This window comes from Manis pentadactyla, chromosome 2 (genome assembly GCF_030020395.1).
Source record: "Manis pentadactyla isolate mManPen7 chromosome 2, mManPen7.hap1, whole genome shotgun sequence".
Taxonomy (NCBI): Eukaryota; Metazoa; Chordata; class Mammalia; order Pholidota; family Manidae; genus Manis; species Manis pentadactyla.
In genome coordinates, this window is record NC_080020.1 from 157,255,955 (window position 1) to 157,272,794 (window position 16,840).

Sequence of the window (16,840 nt, forward strand, 5' to 3'; positions counted from 1 at the left end):
ACCTCACTCTACGGGCTGAGCAGCTCCAGAGACTGGAGCCTCTGGGCACTAGGGGGCACCTCACAGAAATATGAAATGTCAAAAGAGCATGGTTCACACCAAAGTCTCACAAACCCCATAAAAAGGCCCAAATGAAACTGAACTCACCAATCTGCCTGAAAGAGAGTTCAAAATAAGAAAGACATATGCACCCTTATGTTGATCGCAGCATTATCTACAATAGCCAAGAAATGGAAGCAACCTAAGTGTCCATCAGCAGATGAATGGATAAAGAAGATGTGGTACATATACACAATGGACTATTATTCAGCCATAAGAGGAAAACAAATCCTACCATTTGCAACAACATGGATGGAGCTAGAGGGTATTATGCTCAGTGAAATAAGCCAGGCAGAGAAAGACAAGTAAATGATTTCACTCATCTGTGGAGTATAACAACAAAGAAAAAACTGAAGGAACAAAACAGCAGCAGACTCACAGAACCCAAGAATGGACTAACAATTACCAAAGGGAAACAAGACTGGGGAGCATGGGTGTTAAGGGAGGGATAAGGGGGAAAGAATAGGAGGCATTACTATTAGCAGACATAATGTAGGGAGGGCTGTACAACACAGAGAAGACAAGTAGTCCCTCTATAGCATCTTAGTATGCTGATGGGCAGTGACTGTAATGGGGTATGTGGGAAGGACTTGGTGATGGGGGGAGTGTAGCAAACATAATGTTCCTCATGTAATTGTAGGTTAATAATAGCAAATTAAAAAGAAATAAATAATAAATAAATAACAAGGGCACAAAAGTATGAATGACTGTCAGGAAAAAAGGCAGTCCTTCAATAAGTTATAGGCACTCAACCCCACTTACAAGAGAAATGCAAATTAAAACAATACTCTATCATCTTTTGTAAAGACAAAGATCAAAAAGTGTAACAGTTTGGACACGGGAGTGGGGAAACAAGACTTCTCTTAAATCTTTCCTCCACAGAGAAATTTAGTAAAATATACCAGTTTTTAAAATTTATATTCCTTTTACCAGCGACTTTTAAGAATTAATCTTATAAATTCACATATATGAAAAATGGTGTGGAGGCAGAGAGAAACAGACAGGCTACATGAATGTAGGCCAAGCCAGGATCCAAACACTATAGTCTAATATATTCACCTACTCTGTCTTCTTTCCCTTGCTTCTTAGGGTGTTTGAATCATTTATTAAGTCCATTTAAACAGCTTAATTTGGTCTGTGGGTCTGTTTTTGTCTTCTAGGACAGTATCTTTGGAGGCCACAAGAGCATCAAGATAATTTCCCAAAACCACAATTACAGGAAATGATTAGGTAAATTCTCCTATATCCACATAACAAATTATCTATTTAAACTACATTTACACAGTTTGAAATAAAATAAGCATTGTTAATACTAGTTGAAAAACAAAATATAAATATGAACAAAATGTAATTATAAATATCCAAATTTTATTGTAGGGAAAGGTTTCGTTACAGATTTATGTATATACTTGCACTAAAATATTACCAAGTTATCAGCAAGGTAATTATATACATATGACCTTTAAATTTTTTTATATTTTTCATATGTGTTACTTTTGTAATCCGGAAAAATTATAAACTCTTAAATATGCACAGAAAAGTTCAAGATTCAAGGTGGCGGCATGAGAGGTGAGACGGAGAACTCCTCCCAAAACCACAAATAGCATGAAAATGTAGTTAATTCATGCAACTGACCCAAAAACAGCAACAGGAAAGAAGGCTGCACCAGACTGCAGGCGGACCTCATGAACAGAGCGGACCTCACCCAACAGGGAAACGAACGAAGGCCTTGATCCGGCCGGACCCAGCTCACCGGCGGGAGGAGGAGAAACTGGGCGGGGGAGGGGGTGGAGGCCTGGGACTGCCGAACACCCAGCCCCGGGGCTCTGCTTTGAGAGCGGAAACCTACCTTGTGTGGTGCTCTGGAGGACGGCAGGTCTGACAGGCGGAGTCTTGAGAGACTTGACAATTCCGGCCGTTTGTGGAGGACGGGTTCCCCACCCGGCCGCTCTGGGTCACGGGAAAGGCAGGCGGTCCGAGAGGCTTCCTTGCAGCGAGAGGGCTGCTGAAGGGGCGGGGTAAGCGCAGAGCTTGCGTCTTGGGGGAGGGGAGACATGGATGGGCTTGTCTGCGAGCGCTCGGCCCAGCAGGTTAGGAATTTTGGGGAGCTTCAGGCGCTCCATCCCCCTGGCTGCCTGCACGGCTCCGAGGCTCCCACTGTTACACGCAGACTGCTTGCGCCTCCCTCCCAGCCGGCCGGCACCGGTTCAAAAATCGGCAGTCACTGTGCTGGCGTCAGGCCAGCCAGAGGGAGGCCCCGCCCACCACAGGTAGAGACACCGAGCACAGAGGCTTACACCTGTGTGGTCGGCCCACTGGCTCTGACACCAGAGACAGGCAGTGCAGACGGGAATCAGGAAACAGATCTCTCCTCCCCCCAGGCAGCGGCTCCGCTCCCCTATAGCCCCCAACCTCACTCTAAGGGCTGAGCAGCTCCAGAGACTGGAGCCTCTGGGCACTAGTGGGCACCTCACCAAAATATGAAATGTCAAAAGAACACGGTTCACACCAAAATGTCACAAACCGCAGAAAAAGGCCCAAATGGAACTGAACTCACCAATCTGCCTGAAAGAGAGTTCAAAATAAGAAAGACATATGCACCCTTATGTTTATAGCAGCACTATCTACAATAGCCAAGAAATGGAAGCAATCCAAGTGTCCATCAGCAGATGAATGGATAAAGAAGATGTGGTACATATACACAATGGAATATTATTCAACCATAAGAAGAAAACAAGTCCTACCATTTGCAACAACATGGATGGAGCTAGAGGGTATTATGCTCAGTGAAATAAGCCAGGCGGAGAAAGACAAGTATCAAATGATTTCACTCATATGTGGAGTATAAGAACAAAGAAAAAACTGAAGGAGCAAAACAGCAGCAGACTTACAGAACCCAAGAATGAACTAACAGTTACTAAAGGGAAAGGGACTGGGGAGGATGGGTGGGAAGGGAGGGATAAAGGGGGGGGGGAGGAAAGGGGGCATTACAGTTAGCATGCATAATGTGTGGGGGGAGCACGGGGAAGGCTGTACAGCATGGAGAGGACAGGTAGTGATTCTACAGCATCTTAGTACGCTGATGGACAGTGAATGCAATGGGATATGTGGGGGGAACTTGGACCTGGGGTGAGTCTAGTAAACATAATGTTCCTCATGTAATAGGAGATTGATGATACCAAAATTAAAAAATAAATAAAATAAAGTGAACACAAAACAAATGAAAGAAACACATGTGCTACTAACTGGCTTCCCACCACTGTCCCGTGGTAAGTGTTCCCCTCCTCCGCCACCCACCCCCACCAGCATGTTATGACTGCCCAGCCAATGATCTGGCACGTCTGGGCTCTGAAAGCACAGCCTACAGCTTCACAAGGCAGCATACCTGAATGTACGGCTAGAAATGACCCCTCCCCACTTTCTTTCCAGCTGATATATAACTGAGAAATAACATTGTGTAAGTTTAAGATATATAACATGACTTACAGTAACTAAGATGATTTAAGATGTACTCTCAGCAACTTCCAAGTACACAGTACAGTATTGTTAACTGTAGTCACCGGGCCCTACATTAGTTCCTCAGAACATATACAGCTTATTGTAGTAAGATTCTTTGATCCTTCACTGAAGTGGAGCAAGATGGGCTTTACCCATTCATCACATACTCTTTGTAAGAACTATACAAGATATTCCTCTCAGAAAAAGTTCTGTCTCTCCTGAACAAATCAATTTGTACCTTAGAGACAGTGTGATTGATATATGTCTAATCATGTTTCCTTCTTTGCTTTGGCCACTTAGGTAGCTTAACACTACATCTACAGCCTGTATCTACTCATCATAAAGGACCTGTGGAGACAGCAGAGGGATGAAAACTTGGGGCTCTAAAGCCAGACTAACCTGAGTTACGATCTCACTTCTACTTCTTAGCCATGTGACTGTGGGCCACTTCTTTTTTTCCAAGTATTTATAAAATAGGCATAAATAAGCACATTATTTGCTTTGTTGGATGGCTTAAGGGATCCAATGCTAAGCCTGCGTCTGGCCCTTTGATCACCACAGCTGCGATCATGTTTCACTTTACGGTCAGCGGTCCCACATGCTTCCGTTCCTCCTGCCTTCGGTATTTTCCAGTCCCTAAGATGTACAGTTTTTTAATTCAGAATTGTGTACACTGATTAGTTTTGGGTTTTTTTTAATCTGCTATACATACCTTACAGATAAGAGTGTCTCGAAAACTTGCCATAGTGATAATTATGAGCATTTGGGAGGTTCTCCCTCTCAACACAGAACAGCAAGGGAGCAGATATGTCTGACAGTATTAGGGAACATGGAAAGGTGCATGTCCTGCTGAAGGCATTCATTACTTAAGGTGACCCTTCATCATCACAGGTTCATTACTACTACTGTCTTCTGATACATGCACTGACAACATATTTGTTTGGCTTTAAAGGGCAGCACTAAATACCAAAGCAATTAAGGAATCTGTTGTTTAGCTTCTGTTTGGGGTCATATAAATTCAAACAGAGATCTATTAGGGTGACACTAATGTCTGGTACATCAACATAACTTAATTAGTCTCAAACTGAGTAAATGTATCTTCATATTTTATAAAAGGGGACTCTGATATTTATATTTAAAATTGTTTCTTATTCAAGTCAGCTTACTTTCAGATACTTTCCTGCCCACCAAGGACTGACTTGATCTATCTCAGGGATTGTTCTGGAAATGATTCCCTTAATACAGAGACAACCAATTTCACACCTACTTAATGGAGTAAAAGCAATGGAAATTAAGAACATCCCATTATTTAGACACTTTCATTGATTTTATTGAGTACTAAGATTTTCTAAATTTCCTATTTCATGTTACAGTGTACTACAAAATAGGAATTTTTACTAAAAGAAAAAACTTTAATTAATATGGTTGTTATAAGATCAAGAAGGCAACACATATTTCAATTAATCTAATTCCAAGAAATTACATCTCTCTCTAAAGATGCAGAGAGAGAGGAAGAGGTGATTTGTCTGCTTTTCAAAGGTGTTCATAAATTGCCTGGTGCAGCATCCTGCCTGCTTGTATTTCATCTGCCTCTTACTGAGCATCTACTGGACTAAAGACAAGGGCCAAGTTTCAGGGGGGTAGAAACAGTGTGCTCTGGGAGCCCCAGCTCATCAGAGACCAATGGAGAGCCTTGGGCCGGCCAGCCCTCTCCCTGAGCTGCAGGGATCTTAGCTGTTGAATGAGGGACGGAACTAGATGCTACCTGAGATCTTCCGGCGCGGGCATTTTAGCACCTGCCAGATCAACAGGTTCTCCTCGTCTGATGCCTGAAGGTCCTGGCCTTGGAGGACCTTCATCTCCACTGTCCATCCCAGCCTCCCTTTCACCCAAGGACTTAAGGTGAAACGAAGCAAGAGGATGGCAAATATGTAAGTGCGCCTTATGCACAGGCAAGAATTAAGGGTGGTTTAAGGGTCTTTTACCGGAAAAGAGTTTTCTGCAGCTTGTGACTACAAGACACAACCAGTGTATTTCAGCATTGGGAGAACCTGGCTGGCCCTTGGAAACAGAAGTCAAACACCTGGGGAGCTTTGTAACCAGCATGGGCATCTGCAGGATGCCTATGTGCTGACAGAGGGCTCCAGCCTGGGTGCACCCTCTAGAGTAGTCAATTTTCCAGCCTCACTTCTGCTTTCTTCCACTGCTTATTAAAAACTGCAGACACCGGGGGTACAGAAGTGACCAAATTTCCTTGTCCCCATAGCTTAACTGGAGAGACCTTCAGTGAGGCATTTTCCACAGAATTGTTAAGAGGCCCAGAAGATGGGCTCCCAACCCTGTATGAAGGAGATTTGGATCTCAAATTGGTCCAGGGCCTTCCAGGCCCAGCCCCTCAGGTCCAGCTTTGCCATGGACACAGAGCCACTCCCCTGGCCACTCCTACCCTGGCTCCCGCTCCAAATCCTGGCCTCCACATTCTGGCCCACCTGACCATCAGGCATGCTGGCCTCCCAAGTGGTTTGCACACTGATCAAGCTGAGAAATGAGAGACACCCTGCACCCCGTTTCCTCTGGAATATCAGATCCTCTGAGGGGGTGCATGCTCCTCCCCTTAGACTATGATATCAGCCAGCTTCTAGACAAAGGGTGAGAAAGTGGCCTTACTCAAGTATGATTTGGCATCAGCATGGGAAATTCTGTAGGACTTGACCCATGGACTCCTCCTGCTGAGGTCTGGCATCTATGCTGCAGAGCTACCCACAACTCGTGCCTTCACTCCTTTACAAGACACTCAATGGAAGGGCACAGGTGTCCGCATCCATCGGGGAAAGAGTAATCAACTGTGTGCATGCGTGTGTGTAACTGTACTGTTTAATTGTGTCCATCTCTAGAAGCAGTTATGTGCATTTGTATCTGTGTGAATAGAAGAGATACAGGGAGTTAGTGAGTTAGGAGCCAAACTGTGATAGTACTTACCAGTGTCTGCTCCTCCTGCCCACTGTGGACACACAAAGAGCAGTTATATGAGGTAGAGTAATTCACTACTTCCTGCCAACAGGCTGTACCTGGAAGTGGCATGTGCCACTTCTGAGCCTGGTGCACCCCTCCAGCCATCCACTTGCCATGGCTCTGAAGAGGCTGAAGAAATGTTCTAGATGGTGACAGCTATGCTCAAAAGATATTTTGAGAAGCTGTAAGTAGCTGGCGTTGATTTGTTTGGTGATCCCAGCAGGTCTGCTCAAGAGCAAGATGGCCGAGAATATGCTATTTGCTCCCCACCAGCTAATCACTAGGCCAAAAACATAAAGACAATGCTGTTTCCAGACCACCTGCAATCTTACTCTGCTCTTATAAAGCCTGCTTTTTGCTTTTGTTGACAGCATTTTAGTGATGTCCTCCCTCATACATTAGAGTTTATGTATGTGCAAAGAACTATCTCTTAAGTCATTCTTCAATCAGAGGAAAGTACACAAATTGTAAACAGATGAGAGTGAAGAAAGCAACAGTTACCCAGATACAGCATTCTTTAAGTCTTGATTCAAATGGAATTCTGCAACCTACCATTTTTAACTGAAAGAAAACCTCTCAGTCAGCCACATCTTGCCTACACTTCTTACACAGAGGCAAATCCTTGGAGCAGAAACACAGATGGAATACTGAGCACCTGGAGAACTGTTCTGCCTCCATATGCACACCTTGCAAACGCAAGCCTCCTCTGCAAAAGCAAATGCCACATGGGTTTTTGTCAGAATCTCAATGGAAACATTTCTATTTGCTTCTAAAGCTAAACACTACAGTTCGGGATGTGGACATGTGAAACCACTGGGTGGCTCTTACAGTTTCTACCAGTTTATGGTCCACTGGCCATTCAGGAAGCACAGGGCACATGGCAAGATCTGGAGAGCAGGGAGCTCTCTTCTTCCTGTACTGAAGACACCTTTACAGAAGTATCTTTCATCACCATCTAGTCCAGAAACTCCTGGGAGAGATGTACATTCTCTAAATCTTGCGTGGAAATGGACTTTTATCTTACAAGTAGAATTTCTGAAGACTTCTCTACAATGGAAATTTCATATTTTTTCTATTCAGAGCAGGCTTCACATTGGGCAATTCTTCATAAGGGCATAAATCCTTGTTCAGGTGATTGATCACACAAAGAGGACGCCTTACACTGTCACAGAAGTACAAGTCATTTCAGACCAGATAACTGTGCCATCTCCACAAATGCTAAGCCCTTCTGCTGCTGCAGAAAATAAACTCTGACAGAGTTTCTTTAAAAACTGCACTTTTGAGCACAAAGTCACTTCACTTGAAGCCCCATAGTTAACAGACTTTAAAAATCAGTATCTACCAAACCCACACCACTCTATTCTCTCAGTTTACCCCAAACTGAGATAATCAAGAGTTTTGAAAACAAACCAAAAAACTTTATTTACAAAAGTAAACTTTAACTCACTTTTATATATCATATTATGTTAATGCTGGAATATTTAAAACACTTAAATTTTAAAATACATTGAGGTTTGTGTAGCTCATTTCCCCCTAGCTATAAAACTTATAAACATTGTTTAGCTTTGTTGTTGGGTAGCGTTTGGGGGCAGAAGTCACGTTCAAGGTAGGTTTACCACCAGACGTGATCACATAACCATTGGCTGTGGATTTCCAAGGAGCAAAGGTGCCAATCTTAGCAAAGCTCGCACTGGCATCTTCAGCTGTTTAAATTTGAAGAGCAGGTCAGCAAAGCTTGTGCTCCCTAAAGGAATAGAAATGAGGGAAAAAGTCACACCTCTAAATAAAATCAGCCACACATCCCCTTTCAAGAATGCTTCAGACACAAAATCATGTTTAAAACTGGCATTCTTCCCTTTGAAAACAATTATACAAACATAGTATTTAAATTATGAATTTCCCTAATGTACTCTAAAATATAATTTGATATAAAAATGTTTATACATTCAGCACCTCAGAGAGTGTCCTGTAACTATATGTGAAACTATATGTAATAATAATTAATAAGGGTGCCTGTCTACCTTCAATTACCATAATCCATGCATTCAGTATTTAACTTACCTACAAAAAGAACACAGGCTTAAAATGAGTACTAGGGAAGTTATCTAATGCCTCTTCCTCTAAGAAGCAATCGTTTTCAACCTTGGTCCCTCAGAGATTCTGATGTGATTCACGTGGAGCTCAGCCTGGGCACCTGGAGTTCTGAAAGCTGCCCAGGTGACTGTGATGTGCAGCCAAGGTCAAGAATCACTCTCTGAAGAGAAGTAGGAAGTGTATACCTAAAAATCCTATTATGCATCATCTTCCTTTTTGCCTCCAACCCCACCACATGCAACTGTCCACAGTTCCCTTTCCCTCAGACCCAATGTATACACATAAATGATCCCTAGAGCTTTCTAAGCCACAGCGAGCATCCTAGTAAACATGCAGACAACAGAGGGTACAGGAGGACCACTGGATTCCATTGAGACAGACAGAGAAGAGTTTCATGATATGATCAAGTGGCTTTCTGATAAAGGCATGAATAACACAAGAAAGAATTCTACTACTACACAGCATATGAAAAAAGCAACTATTTCTCCTAAGTATTTCCTTTTATTGGGCTGTACCCGTCAGCTGTGAATTAAATGTGTCTAATAAACCTCAACGGAAATTATAACAAATTTCCTATTTGATTGTTACTCCACATGCTCCCCAGGCCTTGCTAAAGCCCAAGTACAGAGAATAAAAGCATAAAAGATGGTATGAAACAAGTACAGAGAATAAAAGCATAAAAGATGGTATGAAACAACTCCAATATTCTGATACATAGTGGAATCTATGAGACCATTTACATTTAATGTGATTATTGAAGCAGGTTTAAACTTATCACCTTGCTGTTTATTTTCTATATGCTCCATCTGTTCTGTTCCCCCTTGTCCTTTGTCTCTTGAGCATTTTTTAATGCTTCCACTGTAGCTCCTTTGTGACTTATTGGCTGTTTTCTTATAGTAGTAGTGCTTTACGATTTATAATGTATTTATCATAGATTACATTCACGTGAGATTGTATTAATTCACATATAGTGTAAGAGCCTTACAAGAGTACTTACATTTCTCCCCTCCCAGTCTTTAAGCTATTGTCACACATTTTACTTCTCAGATTTTATAAATTCTGTATTACACTGATATTTTTATAGTCAGTTGTCTTAAACAATTGTTTCTTATAAAAGAAACAGATCTTGCTTATTTACCCATGCGGTTACCATTTCCAATGCTCTTCATTCCTTTGTATAGTTCTTTATTTCCATCTGATATTTTCCTTCTTCCTGAAGGACTTAAAATATTTCTAGTAGTGTGATCTGCTAGTAATTAATTATTTTACCTTTTGTGGGTCTGGAAAAGGCTCTATTTCATGGTTGCTTCTGAAAGATATTTTTGTCGGGTATAAAATTCTAACTAAACAGATTTTTTTTGTTGTTCTTTATAAATATTATTCCATACATGTATCACTTGCTTGTTTCCTATGGAATATATGCTGTCCCTCTTATTTTTGTTTAACTGTGTGCAATATGACTTTTTTCTCTGGCTACTTTTAAGACTTTTATCAACAATCTTAGGCAATTTGGTTATGATGTGCCTTGGTGTAATTTTTTTTGTATTTCTAGGCTTGCAATTCATTGAACTTCTTGAATCTGTGGCTTTAGAGTTCTCACCAAATTTAGAAATTTTCCAGCCATTATTTCTTCAAATATTTTTTCTGTCCCCTTCATTTCTCTCTTCACAGGCTCCAATCATATGTAAATTGGATGCTTATGTCCCATAGTTTGCTTCACTTTCAATGCCTTTTTATTTCTTCTTTATCATTCATTCTTTCTTCTCCCTGTATTTCAGTTTGGAGTTTCTAGGGCTACATCTTCAAGATCACTAATTTTTTATACTTCAATGTCTAATCTGCCATTAATCCTACTCCATGTATTTTCATTTTAGACATTGTATTTTTTATCTTAAAAAGTTAACTTAGAGTCTTTTTGTATCTTCTATGTCTCTTAATGTTTTGAAATATGGAATAGACTTACAATTATTTTAGTGTCCTTGTCTGCTAATAATAATAACATCTTTGTCAATTCTGGGTTAGCTGTAATTGATTTTGCATCTCATTTTAGTTTCTATTTTCCTGTTTCTTTGTATGCCAGATATTATGAATTTTATTTTGTTGGGTGCTGGATATTTCTGTGTTTCTATATTCTTGAGCTTTGTTGTGCAATATAGTTACATTACTTGAAAAACAGTTTGATCCTTTTGTGTCCTGCTTTTAAGATTTGTTAGGTGGGATCAGAACTCTAGTTAGTTTAGGGCTAAGTATTTTCCATTACTGAAGTAAGACCCTTCTGAATACTCCACCTAGGCTCCTTGAACTATCAAGTTGTGGGAATAGGCACTATTGCTGTACCTGTGTGAGCCCCTGGTAACACACCCTCTAATCCATGTAGACAGTTCTTCCCTCAGCCTCACTAAGATGAATATGATAAAAATGAGAAGTATGAAATATTGTGAAAATTACCAAAATGTGACAGAGACACAAAGTGAGAAGATGCTGTTGGGAAAATAACAGACTTGACAAAGGGTTGCCACAAACCTTCAATTTGTAAAGCACAGTATCTGCAAAGTGTAATAAAAGAAGGTATCCTTGCTTGAATTCTTATATATTTTTCAGTTCTAAATTTTCCATTTAAATTTCTGGATTTTTAGTGATATTCTCTATCTTTTCCTCTATTTATTAGAAATATTAGTCACAGTTATTTAAGTCCAAGGCTGATAAATCCAGGACCACATATAAGTCTGCTTCCCTTACCTTTTTATCTTGTCTTACAATTTTTGATTCAATAGTGAATATTGTGTAGAGGCTCAGCAAAAATTTTATTTCTAGAAATTCACCTTTCTAAAATAATTCAAAATATAGAGAATGTTCCATGCATGAAAATATTCTTTACCATCCTATTATTTATGATTAAAAATTGGGAATGGCTGGTTAAATTATGGCATGCTACAGTCATTACAAAATAATGGTTTTACACATTACTTTTTTATTGATGTACAGTTGATATGTTAGGCAGAAAGACAGATATGAGAGGGATGAAAAAAGGGTGGGGCCCATCAAGAACTCAGGGAGTTAATGAGATAAAGCCAGAGCCAGAAAGGACTCACAGAGTTAGTGCCCTTTGCAATGTGAGTTCACTCCACATGCTCTGAATCTGGGCTGAACTTGAGACTTGCTCTAGCTAAAGCAGGTGAGATAGAGCAGAGACATGGGACAAGCATCATGATTAATTTTCCTAAAAATGCCAAGATATGAATAGCATAAGAAGAACAGGAGGGACTTATCTTAAGGCTAAGAATCCATTTTACAAGAAAAGGGAGGTTAGATTCCTGGTATATTCTTTGGTAGTCAGTCAACAACCTATCTTAAGGCAAGGAAAGCAGTCTTAACTACTATCTTCCCAGTGCTTGGGGGTAGCCACTATCTTAGAGAGGAACAGGAAGTTTATCCTAAAGAATTAACTAGAGGACTGACTACAGATAATGACATATTGTCTCTTACTGGAGATAGACATCATGAGACTGCATGACAAGCCTACACCCCCTGAACCTTTTACCTTTATCCCATTCTTGAAAATCCTTAAAAGACAGAATCCTAAGCCCTTAAGTGCACCTCCTTTCTGAGGTTGCCCACACTCCTCTTTCTGTATTTTTAAAAGACTTCTTACTGCTCAACTTATGTTTTGTCTCTGTGCTCTTCCAGTGGTGTCTGTCACTTTGCTATTTCATTCTATTTTCCAGACTTTAAGCACAGTTCCACTCTCTGTCAGATATGCAGAGAGTAGCTAGCTACTGAGACCTCTGATTTGAGCTTGCAAGTTCCCGTCAATGAGCTTCCCCTTCCTCTCTGCTTTATTCAAGTAAACCTGCCTTTGTCTCCCTTGACTCTGGCCCATTCCTCCCTTGGAGTGTAATCAAATAAACCTACTTTTATCTACCTTGAGTCTAGCCCACACCTCCTTTGGAGTGTATTTGAATATAACTTTCCTTCTGCTTCACTACTGTATCTCTGCCCTTCACTTCTTTGTTGTGGCGGGGACAAGAACCGAGGAGAACAAACTCAACCCACCAACTGAACAATCTTCACTCTTTTCAAAAATATTTTTTCACACTCAATTAAGCGGCAGCAATTCAAAAGTGGTGTAAGTAAAGGGGCAAAGACTTAAATATATTTTATTATTCAGCTTATGGACAAACGCTGTATATCTGACTTCATACTCTGAAAAATACAATCAGGTGCTAATATTTTAAATTCTCTATTCCAAAAGCATTCAAACACATAAGAAGCCAGGTACCTGTTCATTCTAAAGCTTTATAATATCAGACACTAATATGATTTAAAAAAAAAAAATACAAACTGAAAACCCCAAAAACAAATAAAAATAACTTAAGGTAGAATAATATGAACATTTCGTTTATTATAACATACTGGTGTTCACATCTGTGAAAAATCCATCCTTTTCTGTATGTAAATAAGTTTATGCATGTGTAAAGTTCACATAGTTTTCTACAGAAAAAGTCCTCAACAATACCCAAATATGAAAGAAGACAAAAACTAGACAAAGTAACTCACTAAGAACACCTTCTACCAAAAAAGTAAAAAAATATCGAGTCAATTACCACAGACAGTGAAGGAATTTGATATGCAATTACCTTCTAGTCCTGGCAAGTGCCACGGAACTGGCACTGAATGGTAGACAAGGAAACAGGCCAGCATGCTGAGCTCAGATTCCTCAAAGGGCTGCCCACTGAGGTAGGTGTGCACACACACATCACCCCCTGCTGTGAGAGAAACACAAATGAAACTGAACCAACTGATTATAGAAATGAGAGGAATAAGAAATGTCTCCCTTTTATTATTTTTTTATCAAGAACTCACTGTGCACTTATCATATACCAGACAAGTATCATGTTAGGCATTAAAGCTGTTGTGGTAAACCAGACAGAATATTGTCACTGTAGAGTTTAGACTGTTGTGGGGGACAGAGACAGACATTACACAGATAATGACACAAACAAAAGTGTAATTACAAATTGTGATGAGTGCTAGAGAAGACAAGTAGTGACTTTATAGCATCTTACTACGCTGATGGACAGTGACTGTAATGGGGTATGTGGTGGGGACTTGATAATGGGGGGAATCTAGTAACCATAATATTGCTCATATAATTGTATATTAGTGATACCAAAATAAAAAAAAATTGTGATGAGTGCTATAAAGGGGTAGTGGTCACTGTGGCTATCTTCCCAAACCCCCATTTTACCATACATTTGAGGGGATTGACTTCAGCTCCAGAACTAGATCCTCATCAGTCTTGGCCAGAGGTTTTCAAACTTTTAATGTTTACCAGAATCATCTGCAGGGCTGATTAAAACACAGATGGGTGGGCCCTATCCCCAGAGTGCCTTGGATGGGGTCAGGAAATCCACCTTTCTAACAAGTTCCTAGATGATGACGATAATGCTCTAGGGACCCTGGTCTAGGACTATCAAAGTAACCCATTCACCTGACACAGTGACTGGTTCAGGGACAGGCAGACCAAAGCCACTGGTAAGAGACATTCTTTGCCACAGGAATTGACTGGGGAATATGTGTGTGCTCAATTCAAGCCAGAGACATGAGATGCTTGACAGATGTTTGCTGGAGGGTTCTGGGGAAGAAATTTCCCTCATACACTGTTGGTGGGAATGTAAACTGATACAACCACTATGGAAAACAGTATGGAGGTTCCTCAAAAATTTTGAAATAAATCTATCAAATGATCCAGCTATTTCACTTCAGTATTTACCTGAATAAAACAAAAAAACTAATCCAAAAAAATATCTGCACCGTTATGTTCACTGTAGCATTATTTACAATAGCCAAGATATGGAAGCAACCTAAGTGTCCATCAATAGATGAATGGACAAAGAAGATGTGCTACAGGTATACAATGGAATATGACTCAGCCATAAAAACACATGAAATCTTGCCATTTGCAACAACATCTGTGGACCCAGAGGGCATTATGCAGATGCAGTAAGTCAGAGAAAGACAAACACTATACGATTTCACTTATATGTGGAATCCAAAAAAGAAAACTAATGAACAAACAAAACAAAATATAACAAAACTCACACATACAGAGAACAGACTATGGTTATCACAGGGGAAAGGAGCTGAAGGGCAAGCAAAAAGGGAGAAAGGGGGCAATCTGTATGGTGACAGATGGTAACTCGACTTGCTGTGGTGATCACTTTGTAGTGCAAATATCAAGTTATTATGTTGTACACCTGAGACTATTATGTTATATACCAATTTTACTTCAACTTCAAAAGAAAGTGATGGTTCTTCACTAAAAAATACACATTTTTGGCAGTAAGAGAAGCAAGTCAAATCTGGTAGAGGTTCAGTGGACATAAACCACCAAATACCCTAAAGAACAGTTAGGAAAAAAGGTATTTGGGGCACTCTTCAGAGAATCCTCCAGTCACTGCCAAGGCTTCATCACATCATATGAAACATGCAAATCAGAGACTCTGCAAAGACTTAAGAACATACATTTCATCAATAGCAAAGGTCTGCTATAGGTGATCAAAGACTAAACTGAATAAAAACAAAGTATCAAAACCTATGAAATAACTTGTATTTTTCCCTCAGAATGAGAACAGAAATGATTATTACATTTCTTAAAAATTTTAAATAACATGATCTTTCAAATTCTAAGAGGAAATAATAGATCAGATGCAGGTATTAAACAAACACTGGGAGTTTGAAATTGCTGTTTTACATGTAGACCCTTCACAATTTGGTTTACAATTTAATTTTCTTCAGAAATTTATTTCCTAATATTACATTAGATAGTTAACTTCATTATATTCAAAACTCAGGTTCCACTGGTAACTAAAATCTTTAAAAAAATCAAGAATTGCTACTACTGATATTACTAGGGTTAGTTATTTACCCAAAGCAGGAAGCATTTAAATGAACTGAAAAGACTAAAAAGATCATGAGTTGACTACTAAAAATTAATCTCAGGCATATATCACGCATCAGGCAGCTTGCCATAAATCAAAAATTCCCATCATTTGCCTCATGTGAGGCATAATTACTTCTACACTATTATGAGTATCTTCACAATTCCCTTCCATTGGCAGAAAGCCATAATTACATGATGTCCCAGATTCTCAATGACTCATTAAAAGATCTAGTAAAACATGCATTCACTCTAAGTGCATGTCACAGTTTTAGTACACAGGGAGGAGGTTAAAAAACATGGAAGAAAAGGACTGTTGGCTCCATGTAAGTGACAGGCCATACCGCTAAGAAACAGAAGAAAGGCACTGGAAAAGAAACATGCTAGAAAAGATCAAACAAGCTCCTATGTGTCAAGTGGTATTTAAAACGCTATCTATATTCTCTCAACGGTGTACAAAGCAGAATTAAACATTTTTTAAAGAAGCTGAAATAGATAATCAGGGTCTAATTCACCTAACTGGAAACATTAAAGCTACAATCATTCTGACTTATACACAGATGTACCTTGCTTACCAATGAAACAAATGTTATAACAGAAAAGCCTGTATCTTATCTTAAAAGCACAAGGAGCAAAATACTATTACCTTGTAGCCACTGGTCCAAAGCGTTATCAATAGTGCACTTCACAACGGGGAGGAATTCAGAGTTCATGAAGAGCCCTCGCTTAGGATGATTCTGCAGCCGCTCCTGATGGCTTCTGGAGCTGAAAAACTCTAACACCAACTTTATCTGCCAAAGTTCAGATGTCTCAGACATTTCTCTTCTTCCTAACCTTCTTATTGCCTTGAAGAGAAAAAAGGAACAGCAATAATGGAGTGATGGTGTTCTATTCACTCTTCTCAGAGTTGTATACTAGACTATTTTCTAAACATGGCCCACTGATCATTAAAGGGCAGAGGGGATTCCACTCCATTTTGCTGCAGTCTACCCCACAGAGAATTCCTCCACTGGGTACAGACACATGGCCCACTCTCCTCAATTGGATCTCCACATGAGCAGCTTTCAGGTGAAAGCAACACAGGCAACTAAGTTCATTCTTGGCTCAATGTCTCTGAAAAATGAGACCCAGGGGGTCCATACCCAATCACTTCTGGGAAACCCACATGGGCACACTGACATGACCAGATCAGGTCAG

At 40.0% G+C, this 16,840-nt stretch overlaps 1 protein-coding gene across 7 annotated transcripts in view; it reads right to left on the reverse strand.

Annotated features, from left to right (window-relative positions):
- Nucleotides 1-8,005: 8,005 nt before the first annotated feature.
- Nucleotides 8,006-16,840, reverse strand: part of ANAPC1 (anaphase promoting complex subunit 1) — a 119,161-nt gene continuing 110,326 nt past the window's right edge. For 4 of the 7 annotated variants that reach the window (XM_057496998.1, XM_057496995.1, XM_057496999.1 and 1 more), the window contains 3 exons: nucleotides 16,290-16,488; nucleotides 13,341-13,469; nucleotides 8,006-8,353 (listed from right to left, as the gene is read on the reverse strand). In XM_057496998.1, coding sequence (XP_057352981.1) covers nucleotides 8,238-8,353; nucleotides 13,341-13,469; nucleotides 16,290-16,488 — 444 coding nt within the window. In that variant the 3' untranslated portion in view covers nucleotides 8,006-8,237. Of the gene's footprint in view, nucleotides 8,354-13,340; nucleotides 13,470-13,537; nucleotides 15,103-16,289; nucleotides 16,489-16,840 lie in introns of those variants that run through there. The other 3 variants (XM_057496997.1, XM_057497000.1, XM_057497001.1) reach the window with 3 other exon arrangements.